The 19353-nt window shown below is 49.2% G+C and overlaps 10 protein-coding genes across 10 annotated transcripts; 3 read left to right on the top strand and 7 right to left on the bottom strand.

Moving 5' to 3' along the window:
- The first annotated feature begins 50 nt into the window (after nt 1-50).
- FOIG_03629 (uncharacterized protein) lies at nt 51-4001 on the top strand. Its single transcript, XM_031201595.1, has 3 exons — nt 51-373; nt 471-680; nt 736-4001. Exons 1-3 carry the CDS (start codon nt 211-213, stop codon nt 1767-1769), a joined length of 1407 nt encoding a protein of 468 aa, XP_031069119.1. The 5' UTR covers nt 51-210; the 3' UTR covers nt 1770-4001.
- Nucleotides 1765-4631, bottom strand: FOIG_03630 (uncharacterized protein). Its single transcript, XM_031201596.1, has 2 exons — nt 4063-4631; nt 1765-4011 (listed from the first exon to the last, which is right to left on the bottom strand). The coding sequence occupies exons 1-2, from the start codon at nt 4417-4419 to the stop codon at nt 2398-2400; spliced, it is 1971 nt and encodes a 656-aa protein (XP_031069120.1). The 5' UTR covers nt 4420-4631; the 3' UTR covers nt 1765-2397.
- Nucleotides 4632-4799: 168 nt separating this feature from the next.
- On the top strand, nt 4800-7869 carry FOIG_03631 (uncharacterized protein). The gene is made up of 2 exons (XM_031201597.1): nt 4800-5362; nt 5418-7869. The coding sequence occupies exons 1-2, from the start codon at nt 5057-5059 to the stop codon at nt 5916-5918; spliced, it is 807 nt and encodes a 268-aa protein (XP_031069121.1). The 5' UTR covers nt 4800-5056; the 3' UTR covers nt 5919-7869.
- On the bottom strand, nt 6023-7640 carry FOIG_03632 (uncharacterized protein). Its single transcript, XM_031201598.1, has 3 exons — nt 7165-7640; nt 6763-7114; nt 6023-6712 (listed from the first exon to the last, which is right to left on the bottom strand). Exons 1-3 carry the CDS (start codon nt 7211-7213, stop codon nt 6268-6270), a joined length of 846 nt encoding a protein of 281 aa, XP_031069122.1. The 5' UTR covers nt 7214-7640; the 3' UTR covers nt 6023-6267.
- Nucleotides 7870-8901: 1032 nt separating the features above from the next.
- Nucleotides 8902-9156, bottom strand: FOIG_03633 (uncharacterized protein; the record flags this gene model as incomplete). Its single annotated transcript, XM_031201599.1, has 1 exon — nt 8902-9156. The coding sequence occupies one exon, from the start codon at nt 9154-9156 to the stop codon at nt 8902-8904; it is 255 nt and encodes an 84-aa protein (XP_031069123.1).
- A 276-nt stretch (nt 9157-9432) lies between these two features.
- Nucleotides 9433-9837, bottom strand: FOIG_03634 (uncharacterized protein; the record flags this gene model as incomplete). The annotated part of the gene is made up of 1 exon (XM_031201600.1): nt 9433-9837. The coding sequence occupies one exon, from the start codon at nt 9835-9837 to the stop codon at nt 9433-9435; it is 405 nt and encodes a 134-aa protein (XP_031069124.1).
- Nucleotides 9838-10357: 520 nt separating this feature from the next.
- Nucleotides 10358-11705, bottom strand: FOIG_03635 (ADP,ATP carrier protein; the record flags this gene model as incomplete). Its single annotated transcript, XM_031201601.1, has 4 exons — nt 10358-11155; nt 11208-11284; nt 11392-11413; nt 11667-11705. 4 exons carry the CDS (start codon nt 11703-11705, stop codon nt 10358-10360), a joined length of 936 nt encoding a protein of 311 aa, XP_031069125.1.
- A 3675-nt stretch (nt 11706-15380) lies between these two features.
- FOIG_03636 (S25 ribosomal protein) lies at nt 15381-16399 on the bottom strand. The gene is made up of 4 exons (XM_031201602.1): nt 16271-16399; nt 16154-16191; nt 15874-16097; nt 15381-15794 (listed from the first exon to the last, which is right to left on the bottom strand). Exons 1-4 carry the CDS (start codon nt 16271-16273, stop codon nt 15769-15771), a joined length of 291 nt encoding a protein of 96 aa, XP_031069126.1. The 5' UTR covers nt 16274-16399; the 3' UTR covers nt 15381-15768.
- A 75-nt stretch (nt 16400-16474) lies between these two features.
- On the top strand, nt 16475-18945 carry FOIG_03637 (40S ribosomal protein S5). The gene is made up of 3 exons (XM_031201603.1): nt 16475-16757; nt 16838-17021; nt 17101-18945. The coding sequence occupies exons 1-3, from the start codon at nt 16618-16620 to the stop codon at nt 17416-17418; spliced, it is 642 nt and encodes a 213-aa protein (XP_031069127.1). The 5' UTR covers nt 16475-16617; the 3' UTR covers nt 17419-18945.
- FOIG_03638 (uncharacterized protein) lies at nt 17750-18595 on the bottom strand (the record flags this gene model as incomplete). The annotated part of the gene is made up of 1 exon (XM_031201604.1): nt 17750-18595. One exon carries the CDS (start codon nt 18593-18595, stop codon nt 17750-17752), a length of 846 nt encoding a protein of 281 aa, XP_031069128.1.
- Nucleotides 18946-19353: the final 408 nt, after the last annotated feature.

Genomic DNA, 19353 nt, shown 5'->3' on the forward strand with positions numbered 1-19353 from the left:
GCAAGCTCATGCAACCCTCGTGTAAGCTCAGAGCTGTCACCGGATAAATTTACACCTTAACGGTAGCTTATCAACGTTAAAACGGTCCGCTGCGACTTCAACTTTCCAGGGCCCAAGAGGCATTGCATTTGTGGACTTGCTGTCGCATTTCACCGAGAAATCGCTGTACGTTTGAAAGATCAGCAAGACCGCCATACAATTACGGCTACAATGACCTCAATCGCTTCCTCTGATGCTGGAAATTTAACTGTTGAGCCACTGTCAGAGCGCAACGTCTCTCGGATCCCGCTTATTCTTCCTCATGGGCGCGTATTTCCAATTCAAATCGGCAGCGAATTGTTTAAGCTCTCCGGGGCATCGTTATCCTCTGACGGTGAGTCTTGACTTCACGACTCTCTTTGCGACAACTGACTTGTCGCATTGCGCTGGTGCAACTGTCTATCTCATAGTTCTTGACTAACCCCTCGCAGCACCTTCATACTTCTCCCAATACTTCGTTTGCCAGTTGGAATCGGCAAAGGAACGAAACGACGAGTCGAGCTCGGCTATCCGAACGCTCTACATTGATCGCGACCCAGTCATCTTTCGCGACATCTCTCTCCATCTTCAGGGCTACCATGTTCAGCCTCGCGACGGCGAGCACTTTGTGCGTCTGTTTTCAGATGCGCAATTCTATAGCTGTTGGTCGCCTCCATCTTGCGACCCAAATTCTGAACTGACATTTCGGGTATGCAGTGCCCAAACTAATCTCTCAGCTCTACGAGGAGAGTATCTTTATCTCCATCGGCCATCGCGAGTTTCAGATTCCTCGTGAGATCTTCAACGACCCAGGAAATTCTCCGAACTACTTCTCCCTCGGCTTCGCTGCTTTCTTCTCACGCCCGGACGATCTCTTCCCTGGCCTTGACCGCGAAGGCCTTATACGTCCACCCTCGATCCTCCCTCCTTCGGTTCCGAAGCGCAGCGCTGATACATTTGCTGAGCTCCTACACTTTCTCCGAGGATATCCTATTCGAATACGTGATGAAGCCCACCGCCAGGATCTCCTCAGCGATGCGCGCTACTTCCATTTTAAGGGCCTTGAGCAGCGCCTTATCCCGCATTCGCTAAGTTACAACCAAGCCACGAGACGTGATGAGATTGTCCTTCGCCTTGAGAACATACAGAAGAGTGGCGTTAGTGTCTTTATTAGCAATACAGACCCGTTGACCGGCTTTGTGCAATACGCTCGACCTTATGTGGACGAGAAGCCTGCTGAGCTGGTCCTCGAAATTGGTGGCGAAACAACAAAGCTTCATTTCTCAGGAAGTAATGCTAGGGCGGAGTTCTTCAGGGACACCAAAGCACGAGTTGCGAAGTTGTTTGAGCTTGTCTCGTCAAAGCTAAACTTTTCCCAGGCGATCAAAACTGAACATCTCACCAACCATGGACAGTTGACAAACCTCGGAAATGCACTATTAAAGGAAGATCTTGTCCGTATAGCCCTCGAGCCCGAATCAGCCATTATTCTAGATGGGAAGGACTATCTCGAGGATTTCATCAATGCCGCGGCGTCCGAATCTTCCACAAACGAATATCCCCGGAAGCGAAAGCGAGCAGATGGTGACTCAGGCGATGAGGAGTGGGTTGTCACGACAGGGCAATGGAGGTTGCGCATTCAGAACGCACCAAACGGCAGGGGTGTTGAATGTATTCTTGTTGCAGCCAAGCTTGATGCAATGAGCTCGCAATTGTCACGTAACATGTCAAGGAGCTTTCTGGGAAGCTAATTCAGTATATTTCACCTGGTCTTTGCAGCCGTAGTGAAGCGAGAACGAAAAATGCTTTTATGTTACGAATCAGATCTGTAACTGGCATCTCGGGGATAATAACAGACATCTATGAGACGTCCAATAGTGTGAGATGCCACACGAAAATATGGAAACGGGGGTATTTGACACAGTTGATATAGTGGAATTGCAAATACGGAACAAGTAATTTGTACACAATCCAGCCAACGCATATTAATTATGACCAAAACCAACAAAAGACTTTGTCTGACACATGTCATGAGAACCCATGAGACCATCCCTAAAACGGCCATAGAAACAAGATGGAAAGTCGCTGAATGATGCTCCATGTTCTTGAGTCCCAAGTGACTTGACAACAACAGTTTAAAGTAGAGAAAACACAATAACGCCCCTTCGCCCTGCAGGAAAAGAGAAAAAGTGATGGGCTAAAGGGTGAGCGGAAAGATAGGGGCCCATCAGGAGAGGTGAAAAGCGAGAACTTTTTATGTGTGGTCGGGTCGGGTCGGAAAAGAGAGAATTTCAGGAGGGGGGAATAGGAGTGAATGTGAAGAGTAGTAGGGTGTTCGTCAGGTCGTGTCATGGCTCATACAATTTGGTCGTTCAACATTCATCGCCCTTTGCCAGCAACCTTGCCTGTGGGAGCACTCATATCTCGTCGTTCAACGCCCTCGACCATTCGACGGCTAGGTGTCATTGTGCCCTGCGCCATTGAACGGGCACGGCCACGACGTTCACGGATCTTGGCGAGAGCCTGCTCGCGTGTCATGGTAGGGGTGAGAGCAGGATTTGACATGTCAAAGGTGGTGCCTGTGCTGTTGTGGGATGGTGTGCGAAGACGTTCGTTGAAGGAGGCACTGTTCCTGACCTTGTCGTCGTGAACTGGCACGGTTGTCGTAGTGGTGACGGTGTAGAAGGCATTTGTGGTGTGAGGTCGAGTGTCAGGAGAGACAAGTATATCCTCGGCCACGTCTGGCATGGTTGGTACTGAAGGAACAGGTGCCGAGTGACTGTGAGGAGCGTTGAGAAGTGAGGCGAGTGATGTTCTCTCTTGAGCAAGCATGGCGAAGGCTGGAGGTTCGACTGAAGGGGTTCGTGCGTATCTCCGGTAGTTATCGTACTCGCCGGAGTAACGGGGCTCCATCTCAGTGCCATCACCGATCGTGGTTTCAGCCTCAACTTGCTCTTCAATTACAACCTCGTCAACATCCTGAAATTCGCTCTCAGCATGACTTTCTCGCTGAGCCTTGGCAGCGGCCTCGGTCTCTTCGATTTTGCGTTGCGTCTCAATGATCTCGGCTTCTTGCTCCGAAACCGTCCGGAAAATGCCTTCTTTGGGACAGAATATGGTGCTTCGACGGGGCTCTTTCCTGGATTTAATGATACGTTGAGGGGGCTCTTGGAGGTGCTGTTCTTGGACTGGCTCAGGCTGAACATCAGGCTCTGCTCCTGTCTCGGGCTCAGTCCGGGCTTGCGGTTCCTCGATACGGGGAGGAGTTGTAGCGCGCTTCTCGCCGTCTACTGCCTCATTATCCAGTTTCAGGACCTTGTCGTTTGGTCCCTCTAGTCCAAAAGAGCTTCGGCGTTTCTGGCGAGGGGCCTCAGCACTAGCACGACGGGTTGACTTAGAGCAAGCACAGCAACGGAGATGGCATTCGGCCTGTAAGAATTCAATCATCTCATGGGCACGGTCTGCTCTTTGGCGCTCCCACTGCAATTGAATGGACAATTCCTCAATCTCAACCTCACTAGCTTCCGAGGAGACGATGTCCATTGTCGATAGAGATACTCGAGGATCTCTTGACACCCGCCTCTTGTCCTTGTTAGGAGAACCAAACTCATCGTCGGCATCTTGTGGCGGTAGAGGAATACGACCTTCGGCAGCGATACGGGCAACTTCCTCGTTCTTGGCCGCAGTCTTGTAGGCGTCACGTTCCTGCTCGACGAGCTTGATACGCTCCAGTGCTTGGTCTAGTTGTTCCTGGACACCAACGATCTGATAGCGCGCTTCGAATGCTTCTTGCTCTCGGACTTTGCTCCTAGCCTTTTCTCGTTTGAGGTTTTCGTCGATCATCTTTGCGTTTGTGCGTGCTGACTTGAGTTCTTCTTGGAGCTTGACGATTGATGATTGTGTTTTGAATGTCTCTTTTCGTGCGCGGCGTATCTCCTTTTCCCATAGAGCTTGTGTGTGTGCATGGGTCTCCTTTGCTCGGCCATAGTTCTCCTGTGACATGGTCAACATGCAATGTTTACATTGGCTTCAGAGGATACGTACCATTAACGACTCCAGACGTTCTCCGACTTTTCGCTCACGGTCTTTACCCTCATCGATGGCCTTTCGTAGATTTTTGTTCTCCTCTCTGTATCTGCGCAACTCAGTCTCGGCCTCTTCGCGGCCAAGCATGGCGCGCTTCAAAGCAGCATCTGCTGTTTTGCGTTCTAACTGTTTTGATTGCATAGTAACACTAAGGTTGTTGAACTGGCTGATCTTATCATGAACGGAATTATCTCTTGAACCGCCACGAAGGTGAGAGAACACGGACTCCCGCTCTCTTTGTTGATTCACACGGTCCGCAGTGACGGCCTGAAGGGGGCCGCCCGGAGAGCCGGGTGGACTGTTTGTCTCTTCCATTGTTGTTGAATATAATTTCGATGCAGACGCGGAGGCGGATATGAAGTATCAAACTGAACCGATTGGGTTTTGTCGCGAGTGGCTGCCGTTAAGCTGGGTCGACAGTTGACTTGAAGGTTAATAGTGTGTTGTGATAAGGCAAAGTTGAGTAAAAGTGGTGCTGGTGTAGTATCGATTGTTTACCATCCCACTTTGGTGTGTATCAATTGGATGAGCAACCTGTTGCTGTGGTGATCAAGACGACGTCAGGTGACCTCATGCCAGCAATTTGGCCGTTTTATTTGTAACTTACCCCTGGTGGTGTGCCTGTAGCATATTCTAACCTCAACGCTCCAATCAACTGCTTTCAACTATGCTGACCCCGCGAAGTGGAGTGAGTCGGCTGATAAGGCGTGCCAGAATCACGATAAAGCTGTCCAACGTCGCAAGTTAACTCCATTGATCCATGGAAAAGGGAAAAAGTTGAAGCTTCCGACCCCGAGCAGAGGCCAGGTCAAGGTGACAGGACACGCCACTTTATATTAAGATCGCCCCTATTGTAACATTCTTTACTATAAATCTGCTTCTGTCTCCTTTCAATTCTTTTCTCTGCATTTTCTTTGAAACTTGTTAAAGATCATATTTGTTACTTGTCAAGATGGCCGATGAATCAACTCTGCGACAGCGAAAGCCTCAGCCCAAGAACGAGACCGAATCTGAAGTCTCTCAGCCTTCGACTCCGACAAAAAAGGGCAAGAAAAGATCCTCGGCCCAGGTCGATGAAGAAGACCCATGGGATGGCTACTCCCCTTACCTCGATGTCGTTCGTGTCATCAGCTTCATTATCGTGGCCTCAATGGGTCTAAGCTATGTTATTAGCGGAGGGGAGAGTTTCTGGTGGGGACACAAGAACAAGCCCAACTGGATGACCCAGAGATTCTACAAGGACTTGATTCTTGGACCTGTACGTTAAATCTATGATGATCACTGGACTATTACTAACTACCATTCTCTGTTAGCCACCGCCTGTATATATGACTTTGGAGGAACTCTCTCTCCACGACGGTACCGACCCCGATAGACCTCTTCTTCTTGCCATCAATGGTACGATTTATGATGTTTCCAACGGCCGCCGCATGTACGGCCCAGGGGGCTCATACAGCTACTTCGCTGCCACTGATGCTGCTCGCGGCTTCGTGACCGGCTGCTTTGCTGAGGACCAGACCGCCGACCTCCGTGGCTATGAGGAGACTTTCCTGCCCCTCGACGATCCTGAAGTTGACTCTCACTGGACACCCGAGGAGCTTGCTGAGCTCAAGATCAAAGAGAGGGAAGAGGCTAAAAAGAAGGCCGATGCCGCGCTCCAGCATTGGGTCGACTTCTTTGCCAACAGCAAGAAGTACACCAAGGTGGGATATGTGTATCGGGAACCCGACTGGCTGGAGAACGAGAAGCCCAAGAAGCTTTGCGACCAGGCTCAGAGAAGCAGAAAGACAAGAAAGATTCCTAAGAAGGACTGATCTTTACTCAGACTGGGAATGTTGTATGTTTGTATTTCTGGTTAGCCTATATCCATCCTTTTTCAAACCCAACTAAGCTCAAAAGGCATGATATACATGACCGTGAACACGTTAAAAACTTCAAATTAAGGGATAATGAAGATGATCTCTCTAATAGTTTTTGGGTATTCTTGGTTGTTATCTAAACGTTCAACCTTGATACACTTTCCCATTGAACCTGGCCGTAAACACCGTTGATGACTGTGCCTATCCCGAGGCTGCCCAACCGTTCCAGCAATTGGTACAAATATCCCCATTAATTGTTCCCAGCATTATGTCTATCCATTCACAAGTTCGTCATGCTCTCAGCTTATAGTACATACATAGCAGCGGCACCGACTGCGAGCAGCATCGAAATAGGGGCCTTGAGCTCAGCAGCAGCAGCAGTGACCACAGGATCGCCCGAAGAACCAGCTGTGGGAGTGCCAGTAGCTCCAGGGGCCGCGACGCCAGTTGGCGTGCCAGAGCCATCCTCGGAACCGTCATCGGAGCTACCGTCATCGGAGCTATCGTCACCGGAGGAGCTGCCGCCATCAGAGCTGTCGCCGCCGGAGCTGCTGCCGCCGTCTGAGCTATCGTTTCCGGAGCCGTCACCTCCAGAGCTGCCACCTCCAGAACCGCCTGTGTTGGTGCCATTGCCACCATTTCCGCCTTGCGGGGAGCCACCACCTTGAACAGGAACGACTTCGGAGACTGTAGCTGAACTGCAGAGGCTCTTGTAGTTGTTGAGCGATCTTGTAGCATTGGCAGATGTGCTGGGTGGCGTTTAGTAAAGAACCCTGACAGAAGATCGTAGCAGACTCACTTTTCGTTGATAACCATCGACATTCCTCCCTGACAGTGTTTTGCCTTGCTGCAGAATAGCCACATAGGCTTCTTGTCCTTGACCATGATGGTGTAAGTGGGAATCATGCCCTTGGACATGCTAGCCTCGACAGGCTGGTAGCCAGAGTAGATGCCAGTGACATTTGACATAACGTTGCCAATAGGTACACAAGGGTCGTCGAAGGTAGACTGTGTCACTGTGTGGTTGCCAGCCCAGAATTGAAACTGAACCATGGTTCCTGGCTCTGCTGTGATCTTTTCAGGCCAGAACTTGAGGCCAGTGGCATTTGTTGCCGAGTTTCTGCCAACCGAGACGACTTGGACATCGACGGCTAAAGAGGCTGTTAGTTGATTCTTCTTTTGTGGCTCCATGGGCACATACCTTCAGCAACAGCCGCAAGGGCAACGATAGCAATTTGAGAGAAATACATAATGATTAGAGATTTGGGATTGTGGGTATTTGGTAGAGGCAAAGGAAGGGCACTCTGGGAGGGATGTTCAGAGATGGGAGCAAAGAAAAGAAGCGACTTGCGCTCTCAAGGACTAGCCTCGTCTAAGAAAGTAACAAGAAGAATTAATGAAAGATTGAAAGGACAAAGGAAACGCGTCCAATGGGAACAGGACCAGACTGTTGATTATGGAACGAGATGGAGAGATGAGGAGAAACAAAACAAAAGAGACGAGACGGATTGGTATATATACATCCATCTTAGGGCTTGGCCTATGATGGTCTTGACCCTGATTACGAGTTTCGAAGCACATCTGAAGCACGCCTCTCAACGGCGCCGAAAGATGGATCTTGGGGCTTCCGTCTCGGCTCCTCGGTAGACTTACAGGACAGGCGTAGTATGAGACACTATCGACAAGGCTTCGCTGGAAGAGTTGTGGAATGAAACAAATAGTGCTGGGTATGTCTTGGCTAGCTCTGGTAAGGCTTGGGAACTACCCAGGCTATATGTCAGGTTCAGATATCGAGCTCAACGACATAATGTTCGGAACTAAATACAGAAGAGCGACTATCGCAACTCGGACAAACGATTATGATTTCTTCCTCTTATTCGGGTTTCCATTGTCAACATTGATCTAGTAGCCTTTCTGTTCAAAATGAGGTTATTCATTTTGTTGGTTAAGTCAACTGAGAAATCAACCCATGGCGCTTAGCATGTCTACTATCCAGACCTATATCATAACAGACTAACAGTCAGATATTTTCGGTGGCTATAGGCCTCGGCTCCAGGCCCAACCGTGTCGGAGCAGATCGACCAGGGGTTCGTCTGCTTCGGAAGTGCCTCATCCGTAATATCTTGAGACGAATATAGTTTCGCTGCCACTATTGGTCCTTAAAGGGCCTAAGGGGCACATGGGTGCAAAGCTGCCATACGGTAATTTGAAACTTGAGAGCCTTGGCTTTCTCTTGATGCAGAATAACATTATTCGAGTCCGCGCTGACGTTGCATTGGTTTGTCGGGTTTCAGCTGCGACGTTTCGTGTTGGTTGCAGATTCTAAACGTACCTATGTGGGGGGGGACGAGCTGCTGGAGTTTTGCCATTTGGAACACCCCAGCTTTACCAACTTACTATGATTAATTTCCTAATACGATTGTATTTAGACGAAATCTTCGATGAACTTCAGCTTGGTCAACAGGCGGCTAAAAATCGTCCTTAACGAGTTTTGATTTTATGACTCACAACGGAACTTCTCAGACGAGAAGCCGACTTGCATAATGTGCGAGAACATTTACCAAAACCCAAGACTGCCTGCAACAAACAGGAACGACAAAGAGTAGCACAACGCCACGTTTAGCTCGCCACTATTGTAGGCATTAGAGCGGCTTGGAGATCTAGGGCCGCGGATTACATGATCCTTTTAAGAGCATGAGGTTTCAGGAGTCATTGCAAATATAACCTGTTACAATCTGGAAATATGAGCATTACAACATCTCCATCTAGTTGACTCTGCGAATACGTCTTGATTCTTCTTTCACATTAACAAAACGCTTGGAACTCAAATTCGTGATTCCGATCCCGATTATGCGGGTATTTACAGATAGAAGTGATCTCCCCTATTTCTCTACAATTCCTAGGTCACTATAATGACGTGTATTGACTAGGAACGACATCAATGTCTCGTGATATGGCAACCTGCCAGACAGCCCCAAGTCAAGGATTCCGTATCCTCGTACATAGCTGGTGAAAGCTCACGGATTTGTGGCAGAAGACCGGCGGTGCGATCGCCAACGCCAATATGAACAATCTGGGCTGACACAGTCGGAAGACACCAGGCTGCAGTGCAGGCGGCCATTGCATCTATCGGATGATACTCCGTCCTCACTTCCTTGAGCTTGAGATGGATACCAGGCGTAGTGGGAGACATCGTGTTGCGATAATGAGCGTTCGAGGACCAAAGTCTCGGCTGCTATAGTGTTAATGTTTAACAAAGAGTCGGTCGAATGCTTTTCAGATACACGTGCCCGTATTATCGTCAAAGTGCAACATAGGAAGTCACCGGCCCGGAGAGCCACCATACGCCCTATGTATGAAAGCGTCAGTCATGCGCGGTTGTCGCCAGTGCTTTTCTCCAGATGCATACCCATTGAACACTTCGACTCTTGTTCACCCCGAAGGTAGAAGAGATACCGATTGATACCACTCAAAGATCCAGCAACAACTGTGGTGATACCTTCTCCAGGTCCTCGACTTCGAGAAATCCGCCATCCTTCTCGACAGCCGCTCTCGCAATAGCCTCTCTCACAAATACATCAAAGTATTTGCCCGCCGCGGCGTTTGCATCTCTTGATATCCGCGTCGCATCTTTAGCAAAGAATTCGTGCAGCAGCCGTGTGAGCAGCTCTGGCGGGATCAACTTGTCAGGTTCCTCCTCTTCTACAGCTTGTGCTTCACGCGTTGAGGTCCCGTGTCGGTTGTTATCGTCATCTGAGAGCTCAAATGGATTACTCGATTGTGGTTCGGATTCGGGTTCTGATGCCTTGGCGCCTTTCTTGGTTGTTGCTTTTGGTCGGCCACGGCCTGTACCTGATGATTGCTTTGGAGGCATGTTAAAAGTTCAAGGGGACACTTAGGGTCCAACGTCATAAAGTTGTTGCACCGCGCAAGAATTACTTTGGTAACCGCGTCGAGCCTACATGGTAAATACTGGTGGCTTAGTAAGCATCCAACGTCAAGTTTCAGACAACAAAACAACAAACCCCTCAGTGTCACGAAATCAAATGATGACGAAAACAAAAGAGCAAGGAACGACGATGTGACATCACAAGGATCAGTGGACAATGTATGGACAGTAAAGGGAAATTGCATTGGTGTATAAATTACAGCGGCCTAGAACGGAAGGCAAAGCAAGATTAGAAAAAGACGCCGTGCCTATGCCACTCTAACCCGCAAAGAGCTGCTGTTTCAGAGGACCACGTCGGGTATCTGTGACAACTTCCCTCAACCTGCACTTCGATCTCGCCTTTTAGTTTCAACCAGCGGACACCATGTCAAGCCCGCAGATTAAGATCCCCCCGGATTCCTTATCCCCACACACTCGTCTATACAGGGTATGTTATACAAAGCGCTTATTTGAAGGCCTTGCCGAAGAGGAGGACCTGGAGCTGATCGTAGATGGAGAGGACACCAGCACCGGCAACACCACGGAGAATGTTGGCACCAGCACCCTTGAAGAGAGACTTAACACCCTCCTTGGCGACGATCTGGCGGGCAGCATCCATGGTGTTCTTGTACTTGACGGCCTCACCAGAGGTCATCATCATGCGTCGTCGAATGGTGTCAAGAGGGTAAGAGGCGATACCGGCACCAGTGGTGACGATCCAGCCAAGAGCGAAAGAGGCAAGGAAGTTGTTGGCAAGGTTACCGACAAGGACGACGGGCTTGATAGAGTCGTACATTCCGAAGTAGAGACCACGGTAGACAACGATACCAGCAACGGAGGGCATGAAACCACGGTAGAGACCGGCAATACCATCAGAGGCGAGGGTCTTCTTGTAGACATCGACGAGACCGTTGAACTGACGGTCACCACCCTTCTTAGCGTTCTTGGCATCGTTGGCAAGGCGGGTACGGGCATAGTCCAGAGAGTAGACGAAGAGGAGGGAAGTGGCACCAGCGGCACCACCGGAGGCAAGGTTACCAGCCATCCAGAGGGCGTAGCCATCCTTGTCCTTCTTGTAACCGAACATCTTCTTGAACTTGTCACGGAAAGCAAAGTTCAGAGCCTGGGTAGGGAAGTATCGGATAACGTTGGCAGTGTTTCCTCGCCAGAGGGACATGACACCCTCATCGGCCATGGTGCGCTTGAAGCAGTCACCAATACCGGCGTACTTGCGGTCGAGACGACCGGTCTTAAGCATCTCATCCTGCTGGGGGTTAGTGGATGGGACTGAGCATGCTTGATCGTGTTTAACTGACCTGGTTCTGGATGAGGAGCTTGACACGCTCAATGGGAGCGGCAGCGGTCTTCGAGACGGCGGCGGAAACACCACCCACTATGAATTGTTAGTATGATGAACGAGGCGTTTATTCGTCAACCACGACAAAGGGCATGATGCCCAATGAATTAATACTGGTAAGCGGTAGCGACGTGGGTACATACTCAAGAAGTCGGCCATGAAGGGCTAAAAGCATGTTAGCATTTTACTCTGACATGTTGCGAATACTGTCGAAGTCCTGCGGAGATGCCAGCTAAGCAAAAATTACCACATCTTCATCAACCAGTGCCCATTGAGTGAATTGCAATCGACACATCCATATTTGATGATCAATTATGTAGCAAGACTCGCGGGCGGTTAATTGATGAAGATGCCGTCTTTTGATGCCGCGGCATTTCACGGTCGAGGGGATCTGTGATCAAAGGAAGAAGAAACTTACCGGCATGCCCAAGACCTTCTGGGGTTGCTCAGCAGACATGGTAGCGGTTGTGAAGGTCTTTCCCTTGAACAAGAAGAAAGGATTGAGGGGAGATTGAGGATGAAAGAAGAAAGAGAGAGAATGGAGGAGTCGAGAGAAAATAAATCTGCGCCGACGGGGGGTGCGAGGTATTTGGGGGGAGGGAAAAAAATTGCGGCGGATCTGAATGAAAGGCGCTTTTGAGCGAATCTTTCCGGGCCCGCGCTAAAGGGAGCTGGGACCCCAGCCAACCAAAACCAAGCCAACCCGTACTCTCCACGGCAACAGTGCGGGTTGGAAGCCTGAGGCCACAGCCTCGCCCAGGTCTGTGTGCCCCAGGTGCCCAGAGTGCCTCTGAGCTTTTTTCAGGGGGTGGATAAGTGGCCACTCAGTGGCAATCAGTGAACTGAATTGTGGGTAGTTTCTGGCACAAATCCAGGTTTGAGCTTGCTGCCCGGCTGCAAGATGAGATGCCGGTTCACCCCGATTTTTTGTCGAGCGCCGAGACCTAGACCCGTTCTAAGACATGGGAGCTCTCTCTTCGGGGTCATTTTTTACTGTATGGGGTACTGTACAATACAGTAGGTAGATTTGGTGCTTGTAGGCTGTAGGCTACACCTACAGGCTCCTGACATGATTAGCTGACCCCCAGAAGCATCCATGATACTTCACTGCCCTGCAGGCAGAAAAGTTTTCTATGTGTACGGCATTTATGAGAAACAGCATTAAATAAATCATTTCGAACCAATTTCCAGTCCATTGTGCTTCCAATGATTTCTCTTGCCGCCCTTGCCATCATGTGCTGCAATTGGCTTATCTCGATCAAATGTCGTCAGTCTCTCATTACTTTGGATATTATCTCTCCGCCATCCCTCCCTCCATCATGACATCCTTTCACCCACCTTTCCTAGCCCCCAGCTCGTTCTCTAATCCACTAGCTTCCGGTCCCTCCACAGACTGTTGGTCGCATCGCCCGAAATAAGCCTTGCACACCTGGCACAGTGCGCAAGCTTTGTGCGTCAATCAAGGTGAGCCACGCTGTGTTGGTCTTGGTCCTCTTGGGTTGGGTCTTCCTCATCGCCTCCCCCGGTTTGCACCCCCTGGTTCAGCCTATCCGTCCAATTGGTGTCTGTTTGTTTGAGCTGTCCAGGAATACGGGGAACAATCTTTTTTTTTTTTCTTGTTCAGAATTTTGCTCGGGTCCAGTTCTGTTCAGCAACCGAGGAAGCTTCCAGCTCAGCGATCTCCTAGAGTAGCCGTACGCCCCGGCTCAATTGGCTCTATGTCCTGACTAACCGGGTCCCTGAATGTATTGTTCACTATGATAGTCGTAAATTGTGAGTTAAATGTTTGTGGCCAACTGTCCTGGCGTCGTTTGTCCATCATAAATTTACAGGCAGTAATATCCCACACCGGAACCAAAGATCCACAAGAAAGGTGCTGAGCTATAACGGTTCAATTCTTGAATAGAAACCTTCTCCGCTTTCAGGGGATAATTGAATCCATGCTGTTGCAGACAACTTGTGATACTGGCGAGACTGGGAAATGAAATCAAGTGTATAGTTCTTGCCGTCTTAGGAGAATCATGGTAACGGCTTGTGCATTTGTTGAAACCATAGGAGAAAATGCATTCCTATTAGAGATTCTTTGGTTCTGGTTTATGAAGCTTCATGATATATAGTACCCGGATCGTGAGAGAAGTCTACCCTTGTTACGCTTCTTTAATAGAGGCCAGTAGAGGGATTACAGCTCTAGACAGGTAAGAACACTAAGGGCCTCTTTCCTCAGTGATAAAATGCCTTGGATAAAAATGCATAAGCTTAGTGGGTTTTTGATGGGTTTGCTTTAGCTTCTCATATCAAGTTCTGAAGTTTTCTCGCTCTCCGGGGGTAGCTTTCCTGAGGCTTCGGTCAAAAGAAACCAAGCTCATACCCTTTGAGCCGAATGAAGAATCCGCCACCGCCTCACTCGTGTCTCCTTTGAAATGCACTGTACTGTACAGTATGAACAAGGGCTTATCGTCATGCAGATTCGGCTACCTAACTTTTTTTTCTCTCCAGTTATGGTCGTTTGTCCCTAGCTTATCTCTCGGGACGCCCGTTTCCTCGAGGCAATCCAATCCATGAACAGTAAGTAGTATTCGACAACTTCATGATTATAAACCTAATGATTTTATGCTCTGTCTTCTCATTCTAGAGACTTAATATAGGGCCATTTTGAACAATTAACTATAAACCGTTCAGGATCTTGCCAAATGTTTCTGATGACCCTCTTTGGAGCCATGGACCTATAAAAACCGACCTCTCGAAAAGGACAGAAACCACGGTGTCCAGTCTCCTGTCTTCCGTTTTGAAGATTGCAATTTTTCGACGCCGCGCTGCCACGAAGGTGAACCAGACACCATCACTGACGTTATACCTGTTGCCCTACCGTATCCAGGCTGTCCGGTCTTTCAATTTCACGGTCGTTTGGTTATATCAGTGGCCAAACCTCTGCCGTTCGTCCACGGATAGCCGATGTGAAAATATACATGCCATGGACTATCTGTCCGCAGACCAAACGGCTACATCCCATCTAGGTTAGAGTGTATTACCTGCGTCCATTCTCGGGTGTATTCCCTCCCTGGTCACCAAGCGAAAGTCATGGCAAGAGGACTGCCTCAATTGTTTTCAGGGGATTGTGCACTCGATGCCTTTCCGAATCAACATATATATTAACACAACCTACAGCAACCACGCGTTCGTATGCTGTGCTCCAAGAGCTTCTTCTATGAACCTCATCAGTGCAGCGAAAATAATGAACATGTTTCAACATAGTAGCACGTGGTTATCAAATCTGCGTTTCTAAGGTCACGTGCTACATATCGAACAGCTTCAACAACAACGCATTTTATTCTTGCGCATGATGCTAGACTACCAATGCGAGAGCCTTGTCTTTTTGACAGCTTGGTAATTGTATGTTAGGCTGGAACTGAATTCTCGGGGAGAAACAAGGCTACACTGGCAGTACTGGGTGCTAAAACAATATCCAAGGAACCAAAACCAGCGACATGACTCGATATCTCTGGGGGCGGTTGCAGGGTGCTGACAGAGACTTTTACTTCATATCTCATCAGGCTGTAGCATATGAAGTGTTTGTCTTAGTCCAGAAACGGAACGCATCGTTGAGCTACTGTAGAGTGAGATGGAAAGCGATGAAGTTCCTGGTGAAGTGCTGAAGGCTGCAAATTGAATACCAATTCTCCTACTTGTGCAAAGGACCAGAAAAGTCGTGATTTCAACAGCTCCCGGCCACAATTTGGCAGTCATTTTTCGCAAGCCTCACTGACCTGCCTCGCTGGCAAGCGGACTCATCAGTCGCTTTAGCATGAAACAACTTGTAGTGCAGTCACACGCTGTTTGATCACGATCATAAGAGATGTGCTCTGGAAAGAATCACTGTTAGATCTTTTAGGTCGACAGTGATCATACTGTCGAATTTCAGTTTTGTCGGAGGCCCCAAGTTCAATTGCAAGCCAGCATGGCAATTTCGGTGACCAAACCCAGATCTCTGAGTCAAAAGGGAACACATTGACAATGATTTCTACATGAGCCTTTGACAAAGGTGATTGAGGACGCCAGAGCAACGGCCGCCTGCTCCAGTGAATCAACTTATCACATGTGCGGGTGACCAGGTAACCCTCGACAAATTGTATGCAACGGCTGTTGGGTTTACAATATCAAATATCGTTCAGTCAAGCCTTGGTCCAACAAGCGCTCATACCTCAACCAAATGTTAGCGGGCTATCAAACATTAAGTAGTTGCAGAATGGTTGTGGAAAATAAGACAGTAGTAGCTCTCCCCATACTATCGGGACACATGGTTATACATCACAAGGAACTATAGTTTGGTCGTTTCGAAGATTTTTCATTCCGTTGCCATATGTGCTAAAGCGATTCCGTCCCAATGCTTAACCGAGCATGAATAGCGTCCTAAACCAGGCTTTTGTTTTTCGCCTTGCAACACCCTCCGACCATGCGGCCTGTCTATCGTCCAGGCCGCCCAGACGCACAATCGTGAGACTCAAGTTTATCGTTCATTGCATTTAGTCAGAACCACCGACGGCACGGGCTGGAGTCATGTTAGCAGTTGGTCGGATACAGCGCATCGGGGCCAGAATGTTCGTGCGAGAAGGGGGAGGAGGCCATACTGTAGATCTTCATCTTGCTGTGAGTGACCACAGGCTTGATGATGCCCTTCTCCTCGAGGTCGGCAAGGCACTGTCGTGCCAGAGAGCCGTTGATCTTCATTCGGTCGACGAGGGTGGCAATGGTGACGAGACGGTAAGACTGCACATCCTTGTAGAGCTTCTCAGAGGTGGTCTTGTCGAGAACGACGGCGTGTTGGGCCTTGTCCTTGACCTTTCCCTTGGACCTTTGGAGATGCGTAAGTTTCTGAACATCGTCGATGACGGTACGCCTTATACATACCACTTCTTCTTTTGCTTCTTTGCTCCAGCGGCGGGGGCCTGATGTCCAAGTCAGTCAAAAATTCATGTTTGTAAAGTCCGCCGCCTCAGCAGAGGGGGGGCATCATCATGGACTTACCATTTTGTCTGATGTGCTGTTGTCTGGGTTGGACAAGACAAAGTGTGGTGTTCAATCCGAAGACCTCGCTCGATTGACACTGCGCGATTGGAAAGTGGAAAGAGCCACCCGAGATGTTGCAGGGCAGCCGAGCCCTAAGAAAAAAGAAGGTGCGACCCTGACCCGAGGCGGGTGGTTGCCCTGATTGGTTGCACTCGCCCCACTCTAAGCACATTCTGCCCTCCCATCGTCTCTCTCGAATCTCAGTTGCGCCCACATTGTAAACTTCGATTTCGAACTCCCTCCCACTTCGATCACAACTGTACTAACCGCAGCCCGTCAGTCCCGAGACCACTGCAACAGCCAAAATGTCTGACGCCGGCGAGATCGAGGTCGAGAACTCCGCCCTCTATGAGGTGCTCCCCAAGGATGTTGTCAAGGAGGTTGGCAATGTCAAGCTCTTCAACAAGTGGGACTACGATGTCGAGGTCCGCGACATCTCCCTGACGTACGTTTTGACTCTGAAGAAGTTATCTTCAAAAACTTCACTTATGCGCAACGGGATGCTGACGGATGGCCTACGAATAGTGACTACATTTCCCTGCGAAACCCCGTCTACGTCACCCACACTGCTGGCCGTTATGCTACAAAGCGATTCCGCAAGGCCAACTGCCCCATCATTGAGCGATTGACCAACTCTCTGATGCACCACGGCCGCAACAACGGAAAGAAGCTCATGGCTGTCCGAATTGTCGCCCACGCCTTCGAGATCGTACGTCCAACCTAAGAAGCCCACGAAGGGGGGGATTTTTTTTTTCTTGGCCTTTACAGAGTGCTAACACCAGGGGTAGATCCACCTCATGACCGATCAGAACCCCATCCAGGTCGCTGTCGACGCCATCGTCAACTGCGGTCCTCGCGAAGACTCTACCCGAATTGGTTCCGCCGGTACCGTCCGACGACAAGCCGTTGATGTCTCTCCCCTCCGCCGAGTTAACCAGGCTATCTCTCTCCTCACCACTGGTGCTCGCGAGGCCTCTTTCCGCAACGTCAAGTCCATTGCTGAGTGCCTTGCTGAGGAGCTGATCAACGCTGCCAAGGGTTCCAGCAACTCTTACGCTATCAAGAAGAAGGATGAGTTGGAGCGTGTGGCCAAGAGCAACCGATAAAAGGTGCAACGGCGGTATCATGATTGGAAGGGTTGGCTTTGGCGTGTTCCGGCTTCTTTCAAGAATTGCATTTTGCGTTCATCGGGTCTGGGAACGCGGCTAGGGATTTTCTTAGGTGGCTCTAGATTCAATAAAAGTCGAGCTCCCTTAGAGGTGAATGAACTAAAATTCAATGTATAAGCAAAAGCTGTCTGTGTTTATAATTCTATGGTTTTCCATGTTCGACTTAACTGACTGTCTCGTCTCTGGAGAAAAAAACTCAACTTTTTGTCTTTCCCTTCTCAACTGACTGCAGTGGTATGGTTGACTTGTTTTGGGGAATAGAGAGCAACTAATCTAGAGGGGATATCTTCTCTGAAATCTCCAAGCGCTGAAACATACCAACATGAGGCATACCCTCTTCCCACCAGGTGCCCATCTCCTCATCTACCTCAAATCCCCATTTCTTCCAAAGCTGTACCACCTGCTTCTGCGCGTGGACGCAGACGAGTCCTGACCACTGGGGAATCACCATGACATCTCCGACTGGATTGAGATGTTCGAGGCCGACTTCTTTGATGTTGGGATTGAAGTATGACGGGTGAGCTTTCAGCCAGCTGAGCACTGTATTGACGAGAAGTCCAGAGATGCCATGTCCTCGGAACTCTTTGACCACTGCCAGTCGTCCTAGTTTTACATACGGCTCTTGGCCATTGTGGAATGTCGTCTTCCGGTCTTTGATATATGGCTTGATCCCCGACGATGCCTTCATCTTCTTGTGCCCATTCTTGTGTCCATTCTGGCTACCATTATCGTCTTGGAGAATCCCATTCCAGTATTTGCCCCCGTCCTCTGGGTGTGGGTCGTGAGGAAACGGTACCAGTCTGATGGTTCCGATCGGTGTTGAGCGTGTCGAGCTCTTCCGAGGTTGTATCACATTTCCCTCTTCATTGCGAACCTCCAGCTCTTCGACCTTGTTGACGCTGGCGTAGACAACCCAGTGGCACGAACGAGGATCATCGTCATCAACTTCATTCTCGGCCGGAACATTTTGCTCCTTAACAAAGACTTGCTCGCGAACTTCCATGGCATCCAGGAAAGTCTGTGAAATCGACGATGGCTGCTCTTCGAGAGGCGCTCCGCGTTTGTATCCGTCAAGCTTGCTAGGCTCGAGGAGACTGATGAACGGTGTCCCCATTTTGCTTGTTTCTTTGTTGTAGCTCGGTATATTCTTTGGTATGATTTGAAGGTAGCACTTGATAAACGTATGGCTAAATTGTAAGATCGGTGAAGGTGGTAATTGTGGGAAATGTCTCTGCAGCGTGCAGACGAAATGATATGAATGCGTCGAGATGACAGAACACCAAGTGTATTGCAAGCGCAAGACTAAAAGGTAAGGCAGGTGATGCAGGCACCTATGAATTGTTGCAGCTGAGTTTGGCTAATTTGAGGAAGGGATAATAAGAATTTAAAAAAAAAATTCAAAAAAAAAAAAAAATCGAGAAGTCGATCTCAAAGATGGCGGCGTGGTTGATAGTAATATCAGATACACTCATCAAATATGATGTCAATCCACAGCGCGGGGGTCATAGCAAAACCGAGCTATGTGCGGCGAATCAATCCTGAAGTTGAGTAGGTAGTTTCACTGATAACATCTATGGCTGAAAACAAACGTGGATTGCCGATTGGTTTAAAATGGCAAACGTACCGTGCATCTGCTCGCCACTTCAGGGTATCTTTGAATTGTGCGAGAGGGTTTTACAGCGATTACCAGAGAGGTCATCACCACATTCTGTTGTTTTGGGTGGACCCCTGCTTGAGCTTAACTAACACGCAGAGAATCTATTTCGACGATGAAAGGCCCACATGCTTGTTCCGTCAACGGCCCACCGTATTTCGTGAGTGTCGTTGGCTGTTTCATTGGTGTGAAGAAGCTTCTCACTGGCAGGTTGCTTT

Source organism: Fusarium odoratissimum, assembly GCF_000260195.1.
Source record: "Fusarium odoratissimum NRRL 54006 unplaced genomic scaffold supercont1.4, whole genome shotgun sequence".
NCBI classification, from domain to species: domain Eukaryota; kingdom Fungi; phylum Ascomycota; class Sordariomycetes; order Hypocreales; family Nectriaceae; genus Fusarium; species Fusarium odoratissimum.